This window comes from Microtus pennsylvanicus, chromosome 9 (genome assembly GCF_037038515.1).
Source record: "Microtus pennsylvanicus isolate mMicPen1 chromosome 9, mMicPen1.hap1, whole genome shotgun sequence".
In the NCBI taxonomy this organism is placed as follows: Eukaryota; Metazoa; Chordata; class Mammalia; order Rodentia; family Cricetidae; genus Microtus; species Microtus pennsylvanicus.
This window is the reverse complement of record NC_134587.1, coordinates 53,458,699-53,486,064: the sequence shown is the minus strand read 5'-3', so window position 1 is coordinate 53,486,064 and position 27,366 is coordinate 53,458,699. Positions and strand designations below refer to the sequence as shown.

At 39.2% G+C, this 27,366-nt stretch overlaps 1 protein-coding gene across 8 annotated transcripts in view; it reads left to right on the top strand.

Moving 5' to 3' along the window:
- Rabgap1 (RAB GTPase activating protein 1) overlaps positions 1-27,366 on the top strand; it is a 159,710-nt gene that overhangs the window by 8,322 nt on the left and 124,022 nt on the right. For 3 of the 8 annotated variants that reach the window (XM_075986104.1, XM_075986099.1, XM_075986096.1), the window contains exon 2: positions 20,684-20,882. Coding sequence is in view for 7 of the 8 variants with exons in the window: in XM_075986099.1 (XP_075842214.1) it covers positions 20,733-20,882 (150 nt within the window). In the remaining variant the exon portion in view is untranslated. Of the gene's footprint in view, positions 1-285; positions 372-9,142; positions 9,290-20,683; positions 20,883-27,366 lie in introns of those variants that run through there. The other 5 variants (XM_075986100.1, XM_075986097.1, XM_075986103.1 and 2 more) reach the window with 5 other exon arrangements.

Below are 27,366 nucleotides of genomic sequence, written 5' to 3'. Positions count from 1 at the left end.
CAACCATGGCTTTGCGCGCCTCAGTAAAAATTGGGGGCGTTGAGTTGGCATTAAGTGCTGCCTTGCGGATTTAGGAGTTGCTCATTAAAGGTGAACGCAGAGATGCCTCCGGGCTTGGGCTCCAGCTGCTGTCGCAGGTTGTTGAGGCTGAGAATCGCGCGCAAGCGCAGATCTTCCAGCAGGTTCCTAGGTAGGGCTGCGAGTAAGGAAGCTCCGCCTCGCGGGAGGACAAGGGGCCTATGAGGTGGGGCGGGAGGCGGGCCGGAGGGCGGAAGGAGCCGCTTCACGTGAGCAGGGGGCGGGAAGGGGGAGGCAGGGCGGCGGGGAGGCCCAGGCGACGGAGCCTCCCGGATGGTGCTCGGCGGCAGCAGGTCGGGTAGTGTCGCCGTTCCCCTCCTCTCACTCTGGTCTCCCCACCTCGGAGGCGGGGGTACTTTTGCCTCCCTGGCTGGAGCCCGGCTGCCTTCTCCCGCCGGGCGTGGTCCAGCCAGGAGTTGCAGGGGGCTCCCACGACGGGCGGAGTTCTGAGGGGAGCGGAGATTGGGTGTGGGGAAGCGGCCGCGGAGGGCAGATGGCGCATGCGCGGGCCCTACCCTCCAGGAGCCCCTGCCCAAACCGGTTCCCCCTGTCTGGGTGGGTGTCTGTCTCCAAGCTACGTAACTGCTGCCTTTTGAGAGGTCCTCCCCCCCCCACCCCAAGCAAAGCCGGTTTCTCTACTTTCGTGTTTTGGTCTCGGTTTTGTTTGAGGAATTGGCGATGTTCTCCGCCTCAGTTTCTCCCGTTGCCCACTAGGTCGGTGTGTGTGTGACTGAGGTTGATTTGGGCCTCCAGTTGGCTTCCCTGGTTGCTCCTAATTTGAAAGACTTGATCGCTTTCAGTGTCGCTCTGCTTTCTCCTATTGGTGTTTTGTGCCTCATATCATCCACCTGCAATTAAAGTGTTTTTGGCACCGCACTCTTTCCATCCACAAGAAACACCTGTATGCTCCAGGCCTTATTATGTCTTGATTTTTTAGCACCTTTCAGGGTTATGTGAGTCCGCCCAAAGGTTATCCCCGGTCTTCCAGGAGTGTGCTGTCCATTTCCTGATAGTAGTCGGGACCGTAGTCTTGACAAATACCTACATTTGTAGTCTGCACCCTTTCTTGAAAGCATACCCATACCTGTGTTACCCGAAGGATCCACTTCTCTTGGAAGCGTATATCCTAAGTAGACTGTTAAACTCATCATGCTCGCAGCACTCGTTTTAAAACCGTGCTCCAACTTCAGTTTGAGATTTGGGGGTTAAGGAAGTCCTCAGGGCCTGGGTCCCCTCCCCCACAGGGACAGGGTTTCACAGTGTGTTTGGTATTTTCATTTAGATCAACACCTGTGTTTGCATTCTTGTGAATAGACACACGTATATGAGCTTCCAGCTGCATTGTTTATTTAGGCAGAGAAGCAAAGGAAGGTAGTGAAACTGTCCAGCTGAGAAGTCATTGGAAAAGAACTTTGGTGCCGAGGAAATGCATGTATAACTTTTTGGCAGGGTTATTTTGTGTATCCCCCACTTGTCTTGAAACTCCTCCGTAGAAAGGCTTGGGCCACCACCCCCCAGAGCATATATAACTTTTTAATGTAAGCGAAGGACCTGTTGTATTAATTCACAGCTATATGTGGTGCTATAGATTATGCTATATATTAAAGATTTAACCAAATCTTTCTTTTCTTTTTTTTTTTTGGTTCCCTGACCGGGAATCGAACCTGGGCTTTTTTTTTGGTTTTTCGAGACAGGGTTTCTCTGTGGCTTTGGAGCCTGTCCTGGAACTAGCTCTGTAGACCAGGCTGGTCTTGAACTCACAAAGATCCGCCTGCCTCTGCCTCCCGAGTGCTGGGATTAAAGGCGTGCGCCACCATCGCCCGGCTAACCAAATCTTTCTTAGGAAATGAAAAAGAAAATTCTTTATGATCTTTCTTTATGGCTCTAAATTTGAATTAAAATTTGAATGCATTATTGATTTGAATATATGTACATTTTAATTTACATGCTCCATGGTTGTAGTAGGAGGCTCGTGAATTCAAGGCCCTATCTGGGCTATGTAGTAAAACCCTGTCTCAAAGAACAACAAACCCCCTCCCCAAATTACATGTAACTTTAATGTAAAATGTTAGATCAGTTTCATGATTAAAGTTGCCATATTGCTATGTTGTGGTACAATTTTCCGTAACTCTGTGTGTCAGTGTGTGTCTGTGTGAATCTGAGTTTAAAAGTAAATCAGTGTTGGACAGTGTGCCATAGAATTGCAGCATTAGCCAAGCAGACTCATACACACACTCAAAAACACAGTTGAAGAAATTGCTCTGACAATGGTTCTCCATAATTACCTTTGCAGCTTTTATATTCTTATACTTGGACGCTTCACTATGATTTATGATTGCCAAGAAGTCTACTTCAAAGTGAGGAAATAAAAACATTTTAGAACAAAATACAAGATAATAGCCTTTTAAACAATCAGTCTATACCTAAAGTAACTCAGCTTATAATTGTTTTATAATTCACAAGCCCTTTATTTTTTTATTTTTGTTTTTTCGAGACAGGGTTTCTCCTGTCCTGCAATTAGCTCTTGTACACCAGGCTGGCCTTGAACTCACAGAGATCCGCCTGCCTCTGCCTCCCGAGTGCTGGGATTAAAGGCGGGTAACACTACCGCCCAGCCTTTTTGATACTTTGTAGATATTGCTTTTCTTCTTCTTTTTTTAACCAAATTTTCATAGATCTTAAGGAATAGATCCATGTATATCCTGAAAGGAAAATGCTGCTTCACCTGAGACTGTGTTTTCATTTCTTCACAAACTGGTTACCAGGTCATCTTTCTCCACTTTCATCCTTTTCCTGTATTGTTAGCCCTAAAAGAAAAATGTAAGCAAAGCAATATTGCCGGGTGTTTACGCCGTTGTTGACTCTGTACAGCCCTGCTGCATTTCATGTGCAAAGACTGACCAAATATAGAAGTGTGCAAGTCACAAATATGTTACTTTATACAGTTTGGCCTAAAAATTTCTCTTCTCTTTTAAGTTGATCATAATATTCTGAAGATTTTCTCTCAGAGTAGAGTTTTGTAAGACCCAAGTACTCCCAACCCTTCTTTCAGTCATTAAAAAGTAAATAAAACCCTAGTTCTGTCTTTTAAGTTCATTATCGACACTAAGCTTTTCAATGAAATAAAAATAGATTTTAATTGACGATGCTGCCAGATTTGGAGGTTTGTACTTCCTTAAGAACCCAGTGCATAACTGTTAAGAATTTCTGGTTATGACTGTATCAGATCAGCATTTGCATCATCAGCCACTGGTCTTTGGGTTCTGTCAATCTTTGTGGCAATAAATTTTTCTCCATATCAAAAGTCTTGCCTTTATTTATTTATTTACTTAAAGGCTAGAGTAGCCTGGGCCAGTGATCCTTCTGTTAGCTGCTGAAAGTACAGAAATGCTCACTTGTTGCTTGTGTTGGACTTTTTATGGCATGTTAACTATGAGTTTCTGTGGTAAATTTAACATTTTGTTTATTTAACATGTTGTGTTAAAAACATTTAATAGTAATTTGTTTTTGAACTTTCTCTTCCATTTTCCATTAAACATTTTGGTAATTGCAACCCATAGTGTACAGTCTGGATCTACTTCTTCTCAGGATGAGTCTTGCACCTCTTAAAAGAAGTGGTATTGAAGGGGCTCTAAGTATGGCCTGAGCATAGCAAACACTGAAGACAGGTTTTGCCCTTTTCCCCCTTTTCCTCTTTCTCTAGCTAAACCTGGTACATTCCTAAAGCTAGCACCCAAGGCCTATTCTCTTATTTGGCCATGACTTGTTCCTAAGACAAAACATCAAGGGTTCAACAATCAAAATTCAGTATTTAGCTAACATGTCCAATCAGGATTTTCCAGCTCACCCTAGCACAGATTTCCCCTTTTCCCTTTAAAAACCTACTCCTGTTAAAAAAACAAAAAACAAAACACTCTCTCTTTCCCTCTCTCTCCTTCCTTCCCTCCCTCTCCCCTTCTCTCCTTCTCTCTTTTGTTTTTGTTTCTGTTTTTCAAGACAGGGTTTCTCTGGAACTTTGAAACTTTAGAGCCTGTCCTGGAACTTACTTGCTTTGTGAACCAGACTGGCCTTGAACTCACAGAGATCCTCTGTCTCCCCAGTGCTGGGACTAAAGGTTTCTTCCACTGCTGTGACCCTTCTCTCTTGATCTCTTGTTGTTGCTGTTGTTTTGAGACAGTGTCTCTAGCACTGACTGTCCTAGAATCCAGTTTGTAAACCAGGTTGGCCTTGAATTCACTGGCATCCATCTGCGTCCCAATTGCAGGGATTAAAGGCATGAGCCACTATACCCAACTTGACTTAATATTTGAAGATAGTAAGTGCACTCACATCTAAATTGGATTAAATGTTGAGTGTATGTAGGATATTGATGGAAATAGCCAATGATTTTTATTATTTTTGTGATGAGCTCTGTGCATTTGAAGGTATCCTGATGAATGAACTGTTTCTGGCAATAGGGGGTAGGGATATGTCATATAAATCTCTTGCTGTGCCACACAGTGGTAGTGCACGCCTTTGACCCCAGCACTTAGGAGGCAGAGGCAGGCGGATCTCTGTGAGTTCGAGGCCAGCCTGGTCTACAAGAGCTAGTTCCAGGACAGGCACCAAAAACTACAGAGAAACCCTGTCTCGAAAAAATCCAAAAATAAAAAAAAAAACCAAAACAATGAAATCTAATAGGTTTCAAAAAAAAATAGTTAAATTTTGATTTTCTTCTTAAAACCTTATATAGTGATGTTATTTCCATTATGTAAAATGAGGGGACTGAACCTTACTATTTTACGAATTACCTAAGAAAGGAGAAAATATCAGGTGCTTTGCAGTGGTACAATAACCCATGAGCTAAGAGTAAGTAGCTCCATTTTAACCAAAGAAGAAACTAAATCTCAAATTTATTGAGTATTTTTACCTCCAATTACATATTAAATTAAGTCTAAGGCTTTGGAATGTCCATTTCTTTCTGATCCCAAAGTTAATATTCTTCCCACTATACCTTGGTACTATTGAGTAAAAGTACCAGGAATAAGGAGAGAAGTGTACATAAAACAATCCTCTTGGGGCTGGAGAGATGGCTCAGGGGTTAAGAGCACTGACTGCTCTTCCAGAGGACCTGGGTTCAATTCCCAGCACCCACATGGCAGCTCACAACTGTCTGAAGATCCAGTTGTAGGGGATCTGACACCTTCACACCAATACACATGAAATAAAGTTAAATAAACCATAAAAATATTCTAAAAAGAAATCCTCTTATCTGTGTTGATTACTTGAATACAATAATGCTGATACTGAAAATTTAAAGGATGAAATGATCTATGTTTGTATGGCTACTTCAGAACACAGTACTTTTTCTTCCCTCTAGAATTCTTGAGTATGCTGGCTTCATGTCACTTCAAAGAAGTACCTTTGAAACTAAATATTTAAATTGCTATTTGAAAGCCTTTATCATAATAGAAACTACACAATAGGAACATATGAAAATTAGCTTAGCCGGGCGGTGGTGGCGCACGCCTTTAATCCCAGCACTCAGGAGGCAGAGGCAGGCGAATCTCTGTGAGTTTGAGACCTACAGAGCTAGTTCCGGGACAGGCTCCAAAAACCAAAAAAAAAAAAAAAAAAAAAAAAAAAAGAAAAAGAAAATTAGCTTAATATCAATGAACTTACTACTGCTTATCGCCAAGGTCATTTTATTCTTCTGAACCCTACTAGCACATTAAAAAAAATTTTTATTCATTTTTTTTCTGAAGAGATTTCAGAAGCATAATGTAATTTACATTAGCAATGTGTAGATATAAAATATGAATGCCTTAAAAAAGCATTGCAAGTCTTTTTTTTTTTTTTTTGGTTTTTCGAAACAGGGTTTCTCTGTAGCTTTGGTGCCTGTCCCAGAACTAGCTCTTGTAGACCAGGCTGGCCTCGAACTCCCAGAGATCCTCCTGCCTCTGCCTCCCGAGTGCTGGGATTAAAGGCATGCGCCACCACCGCCCAGCATTGCAAGTCTTTCAAAGATTTCTTTTCAACCTTTTTGGAAATTAGTCAACATAATTCCTCCTCATGCATAGTTAAGAAAAATGAACTTCTTCCATTTAGAATATCTACCTGTTGTACTTGAGATCTGAAACATCTGACTATGTACCTGTGTTTAATCTCTGTGAACTTAATGTCAAGCAAACAAGTCATTCAGTAATAGACTAAAATCTAGGAGAAATGTATTAGTAGTTTCTATTTTCTATAACTTGTTTATTTTTCAGAGGAATATGTTAAGAGCATACCAATAATGTTTGATAGAGGTCCAGTCCATACTAACAAAGGGATGGAAGTTATCAGGAAGTGTATCAAGCACATGGGAAGGCAGTTCAGTAGCATCTTAAATTACTGTAACAGGCATTTGTGCAAGAAGATACAAAATTCACAAATATTTAAATTCCATAGATGTTTTAAATATATCTGAAAAGACCATTTCTTAAAGCCAAAACCAAGGTAAAAGTATTTTAAATATAGGCCTGGTTAAGTTTTAGCTTTTTGAGGTCAGCTTTTTATTTTTTATTTGCGGGGGTGGGGGCACGTTTATAGACAGATTTTCTCTGTGTACCTCTGGCTGTCCTGGAACAACCTCTGTAGACCATGCTGGCCTCGAACTCACAGAGATCTGCCTGGTTCTGCCTTTAGAGTGTTGGTTAAAGGCATGTGTCACCACTGCCATCCCCAAAAAATCAGCTTTCATTTCAATACACAGAGGATGCAACAGGTAACTCATGACAACAAAGATATAATTTTTCTTCAGCAAGTAATCAAGGTATAGACAGAAAATCCTATGCCACAGCAAGAGTGTTTTTGTTGTTGTTGTTGTTTTGTTTTGAGACAGGATTTCTCTGTGTAGCCTAGGCTGTCCTGGAACTCACTCTGTAGACCAGGCTGGCCTCGAACTCACAGAGATTCGCCTGCCTCTGTCTCCTAAGTGCTAGGGTCAAAGGCATGCGCCGCCACCACCCGGCTAGATTACATTGTTAACCTCTAGATTAAACAAGAAGGGTTGATTGCTCATGAGAAAAAAAAATAATCAAAGCATTGGCTTTCTGTAGGAATTTTACAATACTCATTTTGTAAGGGTTTTATTTACTTGCCTGCCTAGGCACCATGTTGTGCCTGGTCTCTGTGGAGGCCAGAAGAAGGTTTCACATACTCTGGAACTGGTTCTACAAGTGGTCATGAATGTCCATTTGTGGCTAGAACCAAAGCTAAGTCCTCTGTAAAAACAAGTATTCTTAGCTGTTGAGCCTTCTCTTCAATCCCTCATTTTTGAGTTTTCAGGGTTTTAACCTGGGTGATATGGATAAATAATATATATGACTTGTGATTCAACCTTTAAAAAAAACTCTTAAAAAGTTATGCCTTCATTGATTGACTTTGATGACATTATACTAAATGAACAAAGCCATCTTGAAAAAGACAGATTTTGTGTAATCCTGTTGCAAGAGGTATTCAAGAGTATAACAGTCATGGTGAAAGAAGATAGAATGGTGGTTGCAAGAGACTGGAGATGAGAGAAATCCTAGGTGGTAGTAATATAGATGTGCTTATTGCCACAGATCTCACCCTTCAACATGCCTCAGGTGGTGAAGTTGTATCGCGTGTATTTGACTGTGATGGTAGAAAGATGGCAACTTGTGGAACATTTAAAGGAAAACTTTGTCTCATAACTTGTTGAAGAGTTACTTTTAGACAAACTAGCAAGTTTTGTTTTGTTTTTGGCTTTTAGAGTTGAAATTAGTCAGAAGATTTGCTCACACATGGTTCCATTACTTCACTAAATACAATTCAGAGAAGCAGCTCCAAGTTAAGAGTCAGACTTTAAAACAAAGCCTATTGTTTAGCAATTAGTGGTGGGAAATAATCTGTATGGGAGGATTTTCCATTGAGTTCATTAAGTCTGTTTCATCCTTTTCAGGGGGATGTTCTTTGAGAAATTCATTTGAAAACAAATGCAAGGAAAAAGGTTTAAAGACTGACAAAAAGCAAAGAACCTAGACTAATCTGTATATTCCCTTGTTACTCTGCTTGTTTAATTTTAGTACTGGGGATCAAACTCAGAGCCTCACACATGCCAAGCATATGCTCTGCCACTGAGCCCTACTGTAGAGCCCTACTGTTCTTCTTTGTGGAAGTTATGCACTTTTGCTTGTGGACGTTGGTGGTAGACATTGGCTAGTTGTTCTCAGTTTGCTTTCTGCGTTCATGTTTGGAGATAGGTTCTCTTGCTGAACCTGAAACTCACCAGTCAGCTACCTGATCAATGAGCCCACCCATACCCCCGTGCTGGAATTATGGGAGATATATATATATATATATATATATATATATATATATATATATATATATATATATATATATATATATAAAGGATCCCAAGGATCTAAATTCAGGTCCTATTGATTGATTGCCATGGCAATAATGGCTTTTGCTGCTGACCTGTCTCCCCAGCACTCATTTTACTTTAAAAGATACAAACCCAGTGGGAATTGACCTGCTATAACATCTTTGAACCTTGTTTTGTTTCTTCCTGTTATGTTCTAGTTCCCAAACTGAGACTGATCTTAACCAGAGTTAAATTTTAGAAGGATACAGCATAGGGGACAGGCAAAGAATGGAGATAGGGATAGTAAGAAGTGAGATACAGCTCAGAGAAGAATAGAAACACCTACAGCTTAGTGATCAGAAAGATTCTCAGAACAGAGCTGAGTCTTATATCAGCATAGTTTAATTTGAGTTTGTGAAAACTATAGTATTGTTTGTTTTGTCCATATTCATGCATTTAAATTATTCTTAACATTGAAAACAACAGAATAGAAACACCTGGGTGCCTGGGTTTACACCAACCTTTATAATTTTCTCTGTGAGCTAAAGCAAGTTACCCAACCTGTCTTAGCTTGGGTTTGTCATAGAAAGTTAATATTCATCTGCCAAGGTTAGTGTGGCACTATGTGGCAAAAATGTGTTTAAAGCCTCTAGTTTCACATCGGGCTAAAATTGGCACTCAGTAAATTAAAACATATTACTTTCTTTTTAGATTTCACAAGATGTTTTAAGCATCCTCCTTAAGATTCCATAGAATTGTACTGTGCTTACTGAGCAACACAGTCCACGTATGAACAACGAGAAATGGTATTGAGTAGGGAGGAAGTGATGAGTGTGTTTGTTCCAAAGGAAATACAAGGTATGTTTTAAGATTCTGATGTTTAACTGTCTTATGATATTTGGGAATGTTCAAGGGTAGTTAGTATCTGGGGTAGTTGGCACACTTCTGTAATCCCAGCTTCCTGGAGTCTGAGGCAAGAGTCAATTTTAAGGCTAAATGGGGTTATGCAGTGAGATTTTGGTCTCAAAAGAATGTGCTGGGCTAGAGAGATTGCACAGTGGTTTAAGAGCACTGGATGTTCTTCCAGAGGACCCGAGTTCAATTCCCAGTGCCCACGTAACTCCAGTTCAGGGAACCTGGCACCTTTATACCAATGCACATGAAATAAAATTAAATAAGTTATTAAAAACAAACAAAAACGAATGTGCTGTTTTTGGGTTTGGAGTTTTTCCTTTTAGTTTTCTGTAGTTTTGTTTCCAAGTACTTGCACATAGTGTAGCATATTGGTGATTTGTCTTTCTACTATGAGATCCTACCATTACACTCATGCAGTAGTTGTCCCCCAGTATCTTGCAGGACAAGGGAATGGTTCAAAGACCTACCCATACTAAAATGGTAGAATATTTGCATATAATCTGGACATCCTTGCACATCCCACAATTGACATACTTTAGATTATCTCTTAGATACTTGATACAATGTAAATTCTTTTTACTTGTTATGCTGTATTATGTAAGTGCTGTGGGGGGAAAGTACATGTTGGGTGTAGATGTAATATTTTTTTCTGCATATTTGTGATCCTCAGTTGAACTGCAGTGTGATCATATATTCCCAGTGTGTAGCATATTAACTTCTAAAATGACTAGAGAATGAGTATAGTAGTGTAGGAGAGGTGTAACTTATTATATAGTATAGTGTATATCATAGTTCTTGTGATAAAATTTAAAAGCAAAGAAAAAAATTAGAGGCCCTAGCATGAAATAAAAAAACATTTCAGACTGCTTAACTATGTCACTAGATTGTTGTTGGGGGCGGGGAGGTCTCACTGGGGGAAAAAGAGGCACATTTCTCACTTAGGAACCACCGTATACAAACACTTATAAGCCTAAAAGTAGTGAAATATTTGGTTGACTGTGTGGTATGATTGGTAAGAATAAAATGATAGCCAGGCTCAAGATTTTGAAGACTAAGTGATTCAAAGAATTTGGGTTTCAGTTTTCTTCTCAATTTTTTTTTAAATTTTTAAAATTTTTACCTGGGTGGTGGTGTTGCATGCCTTTGAATCCCAGCATGTTGTAATAGGAGCGGCGGGGCTGCGTCCCCAGCACCCCGGCCGCCTGGCTACCTTATGCCCCAAAATAACAACACACAAATTGTATTCATTTAAACACTGCTTGGCCCATCATATCTATCCTCTTCTCTGCTAACTCTTGCACTGGACTAGCCCATTTCTAATAATCTGTTTAGCATCAGTCTTATGGGGAAAGATTGTAGCCTATGTCCATCCTGGGTCGGAGCTTCATCATGTCTGTCTCAGAGAGCAGAGCTATCGCGTCTGCCCGGGAGAGGAGAGCATGGCATATCTGCTCCAGAGAGCAGAGCTGTCGAGTCTGAGCTCACTTCCTCTTCCTCCCAGCATTCTGTTCTGTTTACTCCACCCTCCTATGTTCTAACCTATGAGGGCCAGCCAAGCAGTTTCTTTATTTTTTTAACCAATGACCTTCCTCCATCATTTCCCCTTTTTCTGTTTAAAATAAAAAGAAAGGAAGGCTTTAACTTTAACATAGCAAAATTACATATAACAAAACAGTTATCAAGTAAAAATTACAATATTTACATCTATTTTATCTTTATCATAACTAAGGAAAATGATAACTATAACTATTCTTCAACTCCATCAAAGACTCCAGAAAGATACAATATTACCTAAGCAAACAAGAAATAAGCAACTCTCAAAACTCTAGAAATGACAGAGACATTTTGCTGCCTGGACAGTCACCCAAAGTTCCTCTGTACTGTTGGGGCATCCATCTTCGGCCTACAGGCCCATAGTTTCCAGCAGACATTTCCATGAAGCAGGAAATTTCAAAGGCAGTCACTATCTGCTTATCCTGAAGAATGTCTTGCAGACTCTTTCATGAATCAGGAACCCCGAAAGATCATTTCACCTTTAGGCAAGTTCAGCAGTCCTCTCTCTGCGAATTCTCTGTGTCCAGTTTATGCAATAGTCCAGGCAAGAACAGTTTCTTGCCCAAATGGCTATCGAACTCCATAAGGATCCTCTTCGATGCCCATTTTCTTCTTGAAGTAGATTGGGGCTGCCAGGAGCAGAGTGTCTCATTGTCATGAAAAGTCCTAAGTTATTAAAACATTTAATAGCATATTCCATAGTCTTTGAAAGATATGAAGAATGCCGATCTAACTGAAATATATATCTATATATCTAGAAAATCTAACTAACATGACTACAAACTTGACTGTTATTAATGATTATCCATTAACAACCTATATACATTACATTTTTAAATGAACTACACAATCACAATACCTTAATAAAGATTAGAAATACATATACATATAACAAAATTGACCTTAAATCTCTATCAATAAAGCAAAATCTATACTAATGCAAATTGTTCATACCTATATCATATCCCCCTTTAAATGTAAAAGAACATTTCTAAACAATATTTGGGAATATGGGTGTAGTTATTTCTCTCCAAACTGCTTCCTGCTGAATGGGGACGTCGTTAATTTGGTCTTTCATGTTATAACCTGTGTGCTAGTTTCATCTCAGTAGTAGAGTGAAGTAATTTTTTTGGGCATTCACAGCAACCTTTCAGGAGGGTGTGGTCTATCATATCACATTGGGATAGAAGCAATACACAGACTCTCACCCTCTGTGAAAACAAAATAAGAAACTCCTTTCCAAAGCATCATGTCCTTAGATCCAAATTTCAAAGTCAAGGCATTTTCAAAATATCTATGTTAGATTAGTTCAGCAGCATTTATAAACAAATATCTTTTAGCAGCTGTTGCTCCTTCCACAGCATTCAAACAATTCAAACAGAGCATAATAGCATACAGTATCAAGATTCTCTGTGTATTTTCCATCTTTGTGCAGCTTTGTTTTAACTTCTATTTCGTTTATTTTTACTTTTAACTTTTTGCTTTTTGAGACAGGTTCTCTGTATCTTTGACCTGGAATAACTCTGTAGACCAGGCTGTCCTTGAACTCTCAGAGATTTGCCTGTCTCTGCTTCCCAGGCATTCGGAATTAAAGGTGTGTGCTACCACACCTTGAAGTCACAGAGGTCAATCTCCCTCTGCCTCCCAAGTGTTGGGATTAAAGGTGTGCACTACCACACCCATCTTCTCTCTTTCTTCCTTATTTTTGTTTTTTACTTTAAGAACTTAAATTTTAGTCTGCATATATTTTCAACACACTGTAAACCATTTTGAAATTTTCTTTGTCTTTGAATCTCTCTTTACTGTATATCTCTCTTTTCTGACCACATGAGTCTTTAATGTACTAAGCAATATCAGTAGGACTAAAGCCGTGACTTTGCCGGCTAGATGTAGCCCATTCCTTAGCTTTCTGCCATTCCAACCTTGTGGCTGAGGTACCGGCCAGAGCCGTATTCAGTGCCACAAGTCTACAGTGTTTCAAGGTCCTTGCCATCAAACAAGCTGCAACAGACAACAATCAAGTCCTCTCTCTGTAGCTGGCCCTCCTGCCTCAAACAGTCAGAGTTTGCCCTGGCAGGATGGCCCAGAAAGCAGGCATTTTAAAACAACACAGGTTTTTTCCTGCTACTGCTGAAAACAAGCATTCAGTTGGCTTTTATCAACACCATTTAAATGTTTCCTGGCAGGACCTCTTAAGAGCTGCAGGGTTTTTTTAGCTGAAGCTGAGTCAGGAAGCCTCTCTTAGATGAGAGCGCTTGCTTGCTTCTAGCAAGCAGAGCAGACCCGAGAAATCACTGCTACCAAGAAAACATGCTTTACTCTTTCCCAAGCTTTCTCAGGCTTTCAGTGGATTCAGTTATCCACGTCTGGGCGCCATTCTGGCCCATTAACTCTAGCCCTTACAGGGTAATTCTCATATCCCAATCAACCCATCTATAATAATCTGTGTAGCATCAGTCTTACCGGGAAAGATTCTAGCCTACATCCATCCTGGGTCGGAGCTTCATCGTGTCTGCCTCAGAGAGCAGAGCTATCGCGTCTGCCCAGGAGAGGGGAGCATGGCATCTTTGCTCCAGAGAGTAGAGCTTTCGAGTTTGAGCTCACTTCCTCTTCCTCCCAGCATTCTGTTCTGTTTACTCCACCCACCTATGTTCTAACCTATGAGGGCCAGCCAAGCAGTTTCTTTATTTTTTTAACCAATGACCTTCCTCCATCACCAGCACTTGGGAGGCAGAAGCAGGCAGACCTCAGTGAATTTGAATATCTACAAAGCGATATTCAGGACAGCCAAGACTGTTGTTAAACAGAGAAATCCTGTCTCGAGAAAAACAAACAACAATAAATCATTTTTATGTGCATGGGTGTTTTGCCTGCACATACAAGAACAGCCTTCAGGAGGTCACGGGCTTGAGACAAACTATGACAAGGCCTGAACCTTCCTACAGCTTCCCAGATACAATTTAAATGGCACTACCTTTCACTGGATGCCCTTACTCTGGTGTTTGTCCTGCTGCTTTAGTAAACATTTGAACATCTATTGTGTGTCACACTAGGAGCTAATAGAACAACCATTAATGAAACGCAGAAAGGAGGTGGGTTTTAATTTACATGATATTTGAAAACAAAATTAAATATTAAGTGGTAAAGAGGTGCCATGGAGACTTGTAGAAATGGACGGAGATCATCAACTATTTTCACACTGGACTTTGTACTTCATTGTCTGTGGAAACTGGAATTAGAGACTGAAAGATAAAGACTTGTTCAAGAGTAGACAGCTTTGTTGCAAGTAGCAGCTTGTTCGTCCCAACCACCCAGCTAGCTTAGACCCAAAATAATCACACAAAAACTGTATTAATTAAATCACTGCTTGGCCCATTAGCTCTAGCTTCTTTTCCCTGCCTACCTAAGTTCTGCCCTATCAATAGGCCAAAGCAGTTTCTTTATTCATTAGTGGTAATCACAGCACACAGAGGAGACTCCCATATCACCCCCCCTTAAAAAGGAATGTTTTAACTTTACCATAGTAAAATTACATATAACCGGTATCAAGCAAGAATTACAGTTACAATATTTATATCTACTTTATCTTTTATTATAACTAAGAAAAACTATACCTGTAAATTCTTCAACTCCATCAAAGACTCCAGAAGGATATAATTTTACCTAAGTAAACTGGAAGTTCATTGTAAGCAACTTCTAAAACACTAAAAATGGACAGAGACATCTTGCTGCCTGGACAGTCACCCAAAGTTCTTCTGTACCATTGGGGTATCCATCTTCAGCCTACAGGATCATAGTATCTGGCAGACTTTTCCTTGAAGCAGGAAATTTCAAAGACAGGTCTGCCTATATTGGCAGTTTGCCAGTCACTTTCTTCTGTATCCTCCAGAATGTCTCGCAGACTCTTTCATGAAGCAGGAACCCCGAAGGATTGTCTCACCTTTAGGCAAGTTCAGCAGTCATCTCTCTGTGGGTCCTGCATGTCCAATTCATCTAACAAACTGCATAAGGAGCCTCTTTTATAACCATCTTCCTCTTGAAATAGATTGGTGCTGCCAGGAGCAGATGTGTCTCACTATCATGAAAAGTTGTAAATTTTTAAAACAATTTAAATGCCATATTCTGAAAGTCTCTGAAAGATCTGAAGAATACCTATATCACTGAAGTATATCTCTGTACATCTAAAAACCTAACTAACATAACTACAATCTTGACTATTATAGATGATTCTCTATTAAGCTATATTTCTTAATTATACATTGCATTTTTAAATGAGCTGTACAAACACAATACCTTAATCAAGAGACAATTATAACAAAATTGACCTTAAATTTGTATCAGTAAACCAAGATCCATACAAATGCAAATTATTCATATCTATATCATATCCCCTTTTAAATGTAAACAGACATTTATTACAATATTTGGAAATATGGGTGTAGTTATTTCTCAAAAACTGCTTCCTGCTGTTTATTGAGTGAAGTAATTTCTTTGTCGGGTATATTTTTTGAGGTGTATTCAAGACAACCTTTCAGGAGCTCTTGGTCCATTAAACTATATTGGTCTGGAAGCAACCTACAGGTTCTCATCTTCTGTGAAAACAAAAGAAGAACCTCTTTTCCAAAGTAACATATCCTTAGACTCAAATTTTGGAATCAAAATACCTTTATGTTGGTTTAACTTACCAGTCCATACAGTGGAATGTCTCTCTGTACTTAGCTCCTTCACAGTCAAAAAATAAAAAGATAACACAATAAAATACATAATCCTGACTGTCTGTATATTTTCCATTTTTATTTTTCTTTACTCCTTTTGATCTATGACAATCTATACTCTTTAAAGATTTTACCCTTTTTTTAGATTTAACTTTATTTTATAACTCTCTATATTCTTTTTCTTCTCTCTTCCAAGCCTACATACATTTATCTAACACTATGTTTTTGTCTTTATTGCATATCTAATACTTCACTGTCCAGGAGCACTTTTTAAAATGTTAAGTGCTTCTTAAAACTTAAGATGTGCCATTAATAAGGTATGTACGGTTCTGTCTTCTTGCTGGTCCAGCCTAAAACTTAAACTGCGCCATTACTATAGTATATATGGTACTCTCTGATTGCCTGCCCAGTCCAGCATGGCAGAGTTGCTAGCACCTCTTGAGAGCTATGCACACAGCCAGTCCATGTCACCATTAAGCAAGCTGCAACAGTCTGCTAACAGACCCCATCCAAATGCTCTGTAGCCAGACCTCCTGCCTGAAAGAGTCAGAGTTTGCGCTGGCAGGGCCTAGAAAGCTGGCATTTTAAAACCACCACTTTTTTCCTGCTACAGCTGAATCAGAAAAACCTCTTCTTAAAGGAGCTGCCACACGCCAGCAAACAGCAAGAAGCTGTGTTAAACTCTATTTTTGTGTCTAGAATTCCTTTTCAAACTCTCTCATCTTTTTAAGTGGATTTAGTTGGCCACATGGGCACCAATCTGTTACAAGGAGTGGTTTGTTCGTTCTGGTCGCTTGACTTGCTTAGACCCGAAATAATCACACAAAAACTCTATTAATTAAATCACTGCTTGGCCCATTTGCTCTAGCTTCTTATTAGCTAACCCCCCCCCCTTTTTTTTTTAAAACTTTTTATTTTTTTTAAATATTATTATTATGTATACAATATTCTGTGTGTATGCCTGAAGGCCAGAAGAGGGCACCGGACCTCATTACAGATGGTTGTAAGCCACCACGTGGTTGCTGGGGATTGAACTCAGGACCTTTGGAAGAGCAGGCAATGCTCTTAACCTCTGAGCCATCTCTCCAGCCCCCAGCTAACTCTTATATTAATTTAGCACATCTCCATTAATCTGTGTACCACCACGAGGTCATGGCCTACCAGCAAAGTTTCAGCATGTCTCCAGTGGCTAATCCATGGCATTTCTCTGACTCTGCCCTTCTTTCTCCCAGCATTCAGTCCAGTCTTCCTCGCCAACCTAAGTTCTGCCCTATCAATAGGCCAAGGCAGTTTCTTTATTCATTAATGGTAATCACAGCACACAGAGGAGACTCCCACATCACAGCTTCTTGTTCTAACTGATAAAAATAGAATTTTAAAACAAAACAAAATTAGTCCTTAGTGTCTTAACACGAGACTATACGTCTCTGAGTATTGCCAGAAGTTATGGATTTCTGTGATGCTGCTCGTGGCCAAGGCTGGAAAGGCTCTTACAGTCTGTCCATTGAGAATGGAAAGAAGTCTTCAGAGTGTAGTGTTTGATAAGCTTCATTCCTGCTGAGTGATTCAGTTAGTTCCAGCATTTTTTTTAAAAAAAGCAAACAACACAATAAATTATCTTAAGTGTGTTTTTATCACCTCCTCAAAGGAACAGGTGGGATTTGAGCCCACCAAATCTTTCTGACTTCAGAGTATTGGTAAAAGTTGTTAGACTCTGGGGCCATATGCTAGAGAGTTTTCCCAGGCCTTGTGCTGGTGTTGCACTATTGACTTCAATTTAAAATAGAACCAAGACTTACTCGGCATAAAAAACTAACTTAAAATACAAGCTCTAAAAGAAACTTCTCAGCGTTGAGACGTTAGTTAATACACAGGCATTGTCTTAATAGAGCTCTGCTTTGGGACCCACAATAACAGTACAATTTTGGTCTTGATTTCTATTAGTTATGTACCTTGACCAAGTCAAACCATCTCATTCACAATTTTATTTTATAAAATAGCAATGTGAAGATTAAATTAAGACACATTCATCATGACATTATCAAACAACATACTGTTTTTTAAAAAAAAAATCAAATTTTAACTGCAGTGGGAACATCAGCAAAGGAAGCAATTCCTTTGACTCAAGTGAAAATGATCAGTTGGACTGAAAAGACTGCTGAAAGTAGAAGGGGTAAACTAAACGAGCTGATTCTATACAGATGACAGGAGGCCACTGTTACTAAGTCCAAGCCTGAAGGGGTTGGAGTCTGTATCCTTAGCAAAATTCTAAGTTAGTGCTTATCCAACATGTTTCTTAGTTTGATACCCTAAATCAGCATATTTGGCCTTTATAAATTTGCGTCTCTACAGGGGCTGTAAAGATGACTCAACAGTCAACATTGGCAGTTCTTCCAGAGATCTTGAGTTCAAATCCCAGCAACCACACAGTGGCTCACAATCATCTGTAATGGGATCCGATGACCTCTTGGCATGCAGGTGTACATGCAGATAGAGTATTACCACATACATAAAATAAACAAAGCTTTAAAAAAATTGCCTCTCTGCTAAGACTTTGATTTGTTTTACTAACATTACTTTTACTTTATCTAATGTTCAATGTGTATTCATTCAGTGGATGAATGAAAACATTTTTCTTTGGACTTTCTGAAGATGATTTTAAAGTATTTTTCAATCTGGTACTATGTATTCATTTAAAATTTTAAAACATCAATGTTTATGAGCATTTTACGTGCATGTATTATGTATGTGCACTACATGTGTGCCTGGTACCCACAGAGTCCAGAAGACATGCGTCTCCTGGAACCAGACATACAGATGGTTATGAGCATGGTTATCTTCATGCTGGGAAGAGAACCTCGGTCTTTTACAGGAACCAAAAGTGTTCTAACTTCTGAGCCATGTTTCTAGCCCCTATTTCATCATTTTTGAAACAGGGACTTATTGAGTACCCAAGGCTGGCCTCAAACTTAGAGTAGTCCTCCTGTCTTAGTATCCTGAGTGGTAGAATTATAAGTGAGCACTGCTATATCCCTCCCTACTATGCATTTATATTTGGTCTTGTAAGACATAGTCTCTAGATAATCTTTATTTGTTAATTTTCTTGAGACAGGATCTACCAATGTAGCTCTGGCTGGCTTAAAACTCAGCAACGTAGACTAGGCTGTCCTGGAATACATAAAGATCTGCCTGCTTCTACCTCTGTATATTGTTGGGAATAAATACATGTACCACTGTGCCTGACTCTGTAATTGTTTTTTGGGTTTTTTTTTCCAGTTCTTTTATTTTATGTGCATTAGTGTTTTGCCAAGGGTTTTTGGTCCCTGTGGAACTGGAGTTATAGACAGTTGTGAGCTGCCAGGTGGGTGCTAGGAGTTGAACCTGAGTCCTCTGGTAGAACAGCCAGTGACCCTTAACCACTGAGCCATCTTTCTAGCCCCTGACACCATAATCTTAAAGAAGAAGAAAATTAAATAAAAGGCAACAGAAAGTCCAGAATAGAATCTATCCTTATCTGTGTCATTAGCTTTTTAAGTGTTTTTTTTGTTTGTTTTTGTGTTTGTTTTTTTGTTTTTTGAGACAGGGTTTCTATGTGGCTTTGGAGCCTGTCCTGGAACTAGCTCTGTAGAACAGGCTGGTCTCGAACTCACAGAGATCCGCCTGCCTCTGCCTCCAGAGTGCTGGGATTAAAGGCGTGTGCCACCATCGCCTGGCTTTTTAAGTGTTTTTTTTTCCCTTCTTTTGGAGTTGCTGTTTGTTTATGTTTAATATTATTGATGATTTCTGATTTGTAGTTTTTTGTTTTTATTATTTTGTTTAATACTTAGGAATGGTGCAACTCTTTTTTTCCGAGACAGGGTTTCTCTGTGTAGCAGCCCTGGCTGCCTGGCACTCTCTTTGATGACTAGGCTGGCCTTGAACTCACTGAAATCCACCTGCCTCCCAAGTGCTGGGATTAAAGGTGTGCACCACTACTGCCCAGCTGAATGGTGCAACTCTTGATAAATGTTTTAGTTGAGACTTAGATGAGAAAATAGTATTTGGCATATTATGTATGTTCAATAACTATATGTTTCATTAAAAATCCAAAGCACAGGGATGGAGCAGTGCCTCAGTGGTTGAGTACTTACTGCTCTTACAGAAGAGGGCCTGGATTCAATTCCCTGCACCCACACTGTGGCACAAAATCATTATTAACTCCAGTTCCATGGGATCTAAAGCCCTCTCATGCCTCGTTGGGTACTGCGTCCATGTGATATACATACATATTCAAGAAAAAGTCAGTGCACACATAAAATACTGATCTAAAAAAAAAAATTCAAAGCCTAAGCCAACTAATCTTTGAGTTGGAAAGATTAAACACTTAGCTTTATTGATGCAGTGAACATAGTGCTATAGTTGTTTTTGTTGTGGTTTTTAGTTCTGTTTTTGTTTTATTTTCTAGATAGGGTTTTTCTGTGCAGCCCTGACTGTCCTGGAACTCGCTCACTCTGTAGACCAGGCTGGCCTTGTAGAGTGTAGAAGAAGATTGAGTTTTTACTGGAAGATATTTCCAAGATGTAGAATTTCTGTTTTCCCTGCGTTGAATTTATCTCTTTTGTGTATTAATATGAGATTTTGTTTACTATAACTATCATATATTTTAAATTTTACTATTGATGATCGTAGGGAAATATAGTTATTATACTTTCACAATAACCAGGTGTTTTAACTTTATTTATGTGTAAAGTATTAAAAATTAACCAAGAGTACTGTTAAATTCCCCTTTGCTTTTGGAAACCAAGACCAGAGTTGCAGCATGTGCCAAAGGCAGCCATGTCGGTAGGTGGGATTACTATAAAGAGAATGTTTTATTTATTTGTAATCTGAACTATTTTGACCCAGAATAGCACAGAATGCCTTAGCAGAATGAAAGCAATAAATTACAAGTAGCAGGTGTCCTGGAAAAATATTTTACAAGCTTTCAAAAAAAGTTTTATTTTTAGTTTGCCCATTTTTTAAAACAATAGAGCATAATTGATTGTGTGACATATATTTTATATGAATCTTTATGGTTTTTGTTTTTCAGGCATTTAAAAATATATAACCATTTATGAGTTGAGCCTCATTCTTGAGTTATGGATGACAAGGCTTCTGTTGGAAAAATCAGTGTCTCCTCAGACTCAGTATCTACTCTTAATAGTGAAGATTTTGTCTTGGTTTCCAGGCAAGGAGATGAGACACCATCTACAAATAACGGAAGTGATGATGAGAAGACTGGCCTAAAGGTAAAGCTTGAGAGACTAAGTTTGTCTTGTAAAATCCAGTGCACAACTTGGACTTAATAGGGAAAAGACTAACATGGGAAGAACAGAGAACTCATAGATATACTTCTCAGTGGTGTTGAAGACTTTTGTATATACTTAATGAGTTAGTTTTTATTTAAGGATTTTTCTTTTTTTTATTGATTTTTATTTTTTCTCTACTCCCCTCCTTGCCTCTCTCCTCCCCTACAACACTCCCAAAAGGTCCCCATGCTCCCAGTTTACTCAGGAGATCTTGTCTTTTTCTACTTCCCATGTAGATCTATGTATGTCTCTCTTAGGGTCCTCATTGTTGTCTAAGTTCTCTGGGATTGTGCTTTGTGAACTAGTTTTGTTTGCTTTATGTTTAAAAACTACTTATGAGTGAATACATGTGATAATTGTCTTTCTGTATCTGGGTTACTTCACTCAAAACGATGCTTTCTAGCTCCATCCATTTGCCTAAAAAATTCAAGATGCCATTATTTTTTTCTGCTGTATAGTACTCCATTGTGTAAATGTACCACTTTTTTTTTATCCATTCTTCAATTGAGGGGCATTTAGGTTGTTTCCAGGTTCTGGCTATGAAAAACAATGCTGCTACGAACATAGTTGAGCACATGTCCTTGTGGCACAATTGAGCATCCTTTGGATATATATCCAAAAGTGGTATTACTGGGTCTTGAGGAAGGATGTTTCCCAATTTGAGAAATCGCCACACTGACATCCAAAACTGTTGTACCAGCTTGCATTCCCACCAGCAATGCAGAAGTGTTCCCTTTTCCTTACAACCTCTCCAGCATAAGTTGTCATCAGTGTTTTTGATCTTGGCCATTCTTACAGGTGTAAGATGGAATCTCAGAGTTGTTTTGATTTGCATTTCTCTGATGACTAGGGATGCTGAACATTTCCTTAAGTGTCTTTCAGCCATTTTAGATTCCTCTGTTGAGAGTTCTCTGTTTGTCTGTACTCCAATTTTTTATTGGATTATTTGTTCTTTTGATGACCAATTACTAGAGTTCTTTGTATATTTTGGAGATCAGACCTCTGTCTCATGTGGGGTTAGTGAAGATCTTTTCCCATTCTGTAGGCTGTCAATTTGTCTTGTTGACCATGTTGATTTACAGAAGCTTTTTAGTTTCAGGAGGTCCCATTTATTGTTTCTCTCAGTGTCTGTGCTGCTGGGGTTATATTTAGGAAGTGGTTCCCTGTGCCAATGTGTTCAAATGTACTTCCCACTTTCTCTTCTGTAAGGTTCAGTGTGGCTGGCTTTATGTTGAGGTCTTTGATCCATTTGGACTTGAGTTTTGTGCATAGTGATAGATATGGGTCTATTTTCATTCTTATTCATGTTGATATCCAGTCATGCCAGCACCATTTGTAAAATATGCTTTCCTTTTTCCATTTGATATTTTTTGCTGCTTTGTCAAAAATCAGGTGTTCAAAGATGTGTGGATTAATATTTGGTTCTTTGATTCGGTTCCATTGGTCCTCCTGTCTGTTTTTATGCCAGTACCAGGCTGTTTTCAGTACTGTAGCTCTGTAGAGTTGTGATGCCTCAGAAGTTTTTTTTTTGTTTTGTTTTGGTTTTTTTTTTTTTTTTTGGTTTTTCTAGACAGGGTTTCTGTGTGGTTTTGGAGCCTGTCTGGATCTAGCTCTTGTAGACCAGGCTGGTCTCGAACTCACAGAGATCCACCTGCCTCTGCCTCCCAAGTGCTGGGATTAAAGACGTGTGCCACCACCGCCCGGCTTTTTTTTTTTTTTCGTTTTTCAAGACAGGGTTTCTCTGTGGCTTTGGAGCCTGTCCTGGAACTAGCTCTTGTAGACCAGGCTGGCCTCGAACTCATAGAGATCCACCTGCCTCTGCCTCCCGAATGCTGGGATTAAAGGCGTGCGCCACCACCGCCTGGCCCTCAGAAGTTCTTTTATTGTACATGATTGTTTTGGCTATCCTGGGTTTTTGCTTTTCCAATATGAAGTTGAGTACCATTATTTCAAGGTCTTTGATGAATTTTGCTGTGATTTTGCTAGGCATTGCATTGAATCTGTAGATTACTTTTGGTAAGATTTCCATTTTTACTATGTTAATTCTACCTACCCAAGAAGCATGGGAGATCTTTCCACTTTCTGGTGTTTTCTTCAGTTTCTGGTTTCTTCATATTTCCTTTGATGTCCCAGACCAACAACACCTGGACCCACAGAGGTCCCAGACTCACACCTGGAACCAATGAGATCTCTAATTCCTGCCTACTCCCTAGGAGGTCCCAGATTCACACCTAGACCACAGAGGACCTGGCTCAGGCATATTTCCTGGGAGGTCCTAGGCTCACGCCCAGACCCACAGGGTCCTGGCTTAGGTCTACTCCCTTGACGGTCTCAGATTCACATCTGGCCCCTCAGCCGTCTCTGTTTCTGGCTCACTCTATCAGCTCCCCTGTACCTTTTCTGGTTGAGTTTGCTGTCTTAGGTCTGCCAGTGTTCCTGTACTTGATTTGCTCCTGCTCCTGTGGAGCTTGCTTTCTCAGGCCCACTTCGTCCTATGTAGCTGGTTCAGTCCTATTTCTGTGGAAATTGTTGCATCAGGCCTACCTTGGACTAGGTTCTTGGCTTTGTCCTAGTTCTGTAAATTTTGGTATGGATTTGCTCCTGTAGAGCTATTTAAGGATTTTTTATTTTGATTAGGTTCTCTTAAATTTTTTGAAACCCCTGTCAAAACTCTTAGAGTATAAACATTTTTAACATTAGGATTATTCTCTTTTTACTATTTAATAAAAAATACTTGTTTCTTGTTGTTGGTTTTTTTGTTTGTTTGTTTTCTTTTTTTCTTTGTTTTTTGAGACCAGGTCTCTCCTTGTAGTTCTGGCTGTTCTGGAACTTGCTCTGTAGACCAGGCTGTTCTTGACCTCACAGAAATCTGCCTACCTCTGCCTCTGTGCTTTGTTTAAAGGAGTGTGCCACCACTGCTGTGCCAAATACTTACTTCTTTCAGGCTTGTATGTGTAGTGTAAGGGCAATACCAGGTCAGCATTGCCATTCATAAAAAAATAACATTTAAGCCAAAAATAGAGCTTTAAGTATCTCCTGTTTTGGCCACTCTGTTTATCATTTCCCAAGTAAATAAAGAACCATTACTTTTTTTGACATGCTCCATTGCTGTTCTGCTCTTCATGGATATACATGGAAATATATTTTTGAAATTTTTTGTTAAAATATAAGTAATTACAATATTCCAAGTTCTACCATATGTGTTCATTCAACAAATATTTCTTGAAAACTCTCTGTGCCAATTGTTGGTTACATGGTGGTGAACAATGCCCTGACCTCTTAGAGCCTATACACTAATGGGTTGGGAAAGAATACAGACATCAGAGGGTAATGTGGCCTGGGATTTCGACTTAGGTGGTAGCATGTTTGCCTAGCATGTAAGAAGTTCCAGACTTGCTTTCTAGTACCATATAAAGCTAGGAATGTTGACATATAATCTCAACATTTGTCAGTAGAGGCAGGAGGAGTGAAATTTAGAGGTTGTCCTCTGCTGAGCAGTAAGTTGGGGCCAGTCTTCAAAATTGGAACCTGCTTTAAAAACTAATAATTTAAATATGTTAAGAAAAAGAGAGGATGCATGGGTAAGGAATGAAAGATTTTATGATTTTTTTTTTGAGGGGGTAGGGAGGTTCAAAACAGGGTTTCTTTGTGTAGCCTTGGCTGTCCTAGAACTCTCTGTAGACCAGGCTGCCATCAAACTCAAATTTGCCTACCTCTGCCTCCTGAGTCCTAAGAATAAAGGTCTGTGCCACACTGCCCAGGTATGTTTGTTTTTTAACTATTGCAAGCTTCTGTCAAATTTTAAAAAATTCCTTTAAAAATGTTTTTGTGTATTTGTGTATAAATTGTCAACTGCTTACATTATACCCTATAGGGAGTCAGAAGCAATTCACTGGAGTTGGTTCTTTCCATACAGCATGTGAATCCTTGGACCCAAACCCAGCTAATAAAGCAATCTCCTTTGCTGACTGAGCCATCTCACCAGCATGTCAACATATTCTTATTATCTATCACTTGTAAATGGATGAAGGAATAAATTTTAAAAAGTTAAAATAACTCCAGTTTTCAGGCCAGTGGTGGTGTACACTTTTAGTCCCAACACTTGGAAGGCAGAAGAAGCAGGTGGATCTCTGTGAGTTTGAGGCCAGTCTGGTCTACAGAGCTTGTGCCAGGACAGGCTCCAGAGCTCCACAAAGAAACCCTGTTTCGAAAAGAAAAACAAACAAACAAAAAAAAACCTCCAGTTCTAGGTAATCTTAACCTCTTATGCATTTATACGTATGTACACATCAATAAAAAATAAAATATTTAAAAATTAGTGACAGTTACTATTTTAATGAGCGGTATTGAGGGGCTGGGAATGTAGAGCACCTTCCTGGTATGTACATGGTATTGGTTCAATGCCCAAGAATTTTTTTTTTTGATAGAATTTTTTTTTTTTTAAGAGAAAGCAGGTTTTTTTTTTTTTCTTTTTTTTTTGGATCTTGGTTACAAGTTTGAGCTTTGTTCTAAACGTGAGGAGAATTCTTGAAAGTTTTGAATGGGAACATGATCTAATTTACATTTTAAAAAGCTAGCTAGCTGAGAATGATGCCCAGCATGATAGCAAGACCTACTCCCAAGAACACTGTTGACAATTATTAAGACAAAAATAAAAAGTAGCATTTAAAACCTCTGGAAATCTTGGAAAAGAAGTGCAGCAAATAACAGGGAACCCTGATTGCTTTTCGGGCTGGGGGGGGGACTTAGTTGGGGGAGGGGGAGGGAAATGGGAGGCGGTGGCAGGGAAGAGACAGAAATCTTTAATAAATAAATAAATAAATAAAATGGGATCGGTTAAAAAAAAGAAGTGCAGCAAATAAAAAATCTTAATCATGAAAGTACAGTAAGATTCTCTCATTTTGCACTTCACCATCTTGTTCCTCTCTCACCTCAGGAACACGATAACCATATCCGCTCTGCAGACCGGTACATAATCAAGATGGCCTAGGAGGAATGGGGAATGGATCAAAGAATGAGGTCAAAATGTAGTTTATGAAAAAAATATTAGAAAGAAAATAGGGTTCAGGAAGGTCATTGACCCAACTCAACTCCTAGTTCCAGAGCAGAGACTCAGATTTTTGCCTGGAAGGAACTACAAGCCATAAAACAGCTCTTCAACAGATGGAATCAGAAGTCCTCAAGTGGGGTCAAGATCCTAAGTACAACAAATTGTCGAATGTCTAGTTTTCAACAACAACAAAATGTGGACATACACAGAAATAAAATACTATCTATTCACTGAAAAGAAGAAAAACAGGCAACAGAAATTTCTAGTTAGTGACCATTGAAATTAACATATTAAACATTCCAAGTCAACCAGAGCTACACAGACAAACATTGTCTTGAAAAAGCGGAAGAAAAAAAAAAACATTTCAAAGTAGTCTTTTATTGCTATGTCCAACAAATTATAGAATATCATGCTTGTGGAACAGATATATACATGACAATAACATCAAATACTGTAGACAGTATAAATAAGGAAAACTGGAGAGATGAGTTAGCAGTTAAGAATACTGACTGTTCTTCCAGAGGTCCCAAGTTAGATGCCCAGCACTCACAGGGTGGCTCACTGCTCTCTGTAACATTAATTCCAGGGACTCTGCCAAGCTCTTTAGACTTCCACCAGCACCAGAGGCATTTAGACAAAACTATCCCTAAGGAACTACATTGCTTTTAAAGAGTTACCTGAAAATTCTGGAACTAAAAAGTATAATAAGCAATAAATGTTTGGTAATAGTATTCAGAATGCCCCCTCATGTAGCCCTTCCTTTTATTTTTTTTTCTAAATTAATTATTTTATTGTTTTGTTTTGTTTTGCTTTTTTGTTTTTGTTTTTGTGAAACAGGATTTCTCTCTAGCTTTGGAGCCTGTCCTGGAACTAGCTCTCGTAGACCAGGCTGGCCTTGAACTCACAGAGATCCACCTGCCTCTGCCTCCTGAGTGCTGGGATTAAAGACACGTGCCACCACTGCCTGGCTTATTTTATTAACTTTTAAGATATTCTTAAACCGTAAGTTTCTTGGTTTTATTATCTGTATGATTTTTTTTAGCATCAAACAGTCTTAACTTAATTTTGCAGTTGTTCACTCTGGTTTATGAGCAACTGATGATAAACTATTAGAAACAAACGTAGAAGATGAAGTAAGTCGTTGGAATACAGTACTTTTCTTAGGGCTGACATACTCATGCTGTCAGCTTTACCCGCTTGTCTCAGATCATGTATAAATCAAGGAGACTTATTACAGGAGACTGAGTCATAAAACATTTGTGAGCTTTTACTGTATTTTGCATCTGTTTTAACTTTTGGAAACAAGCACATTTTTTCTTAAGAAACATTATTAAACAGAAAACATTAATATTATCGTGTTGTTACCTATTTGTG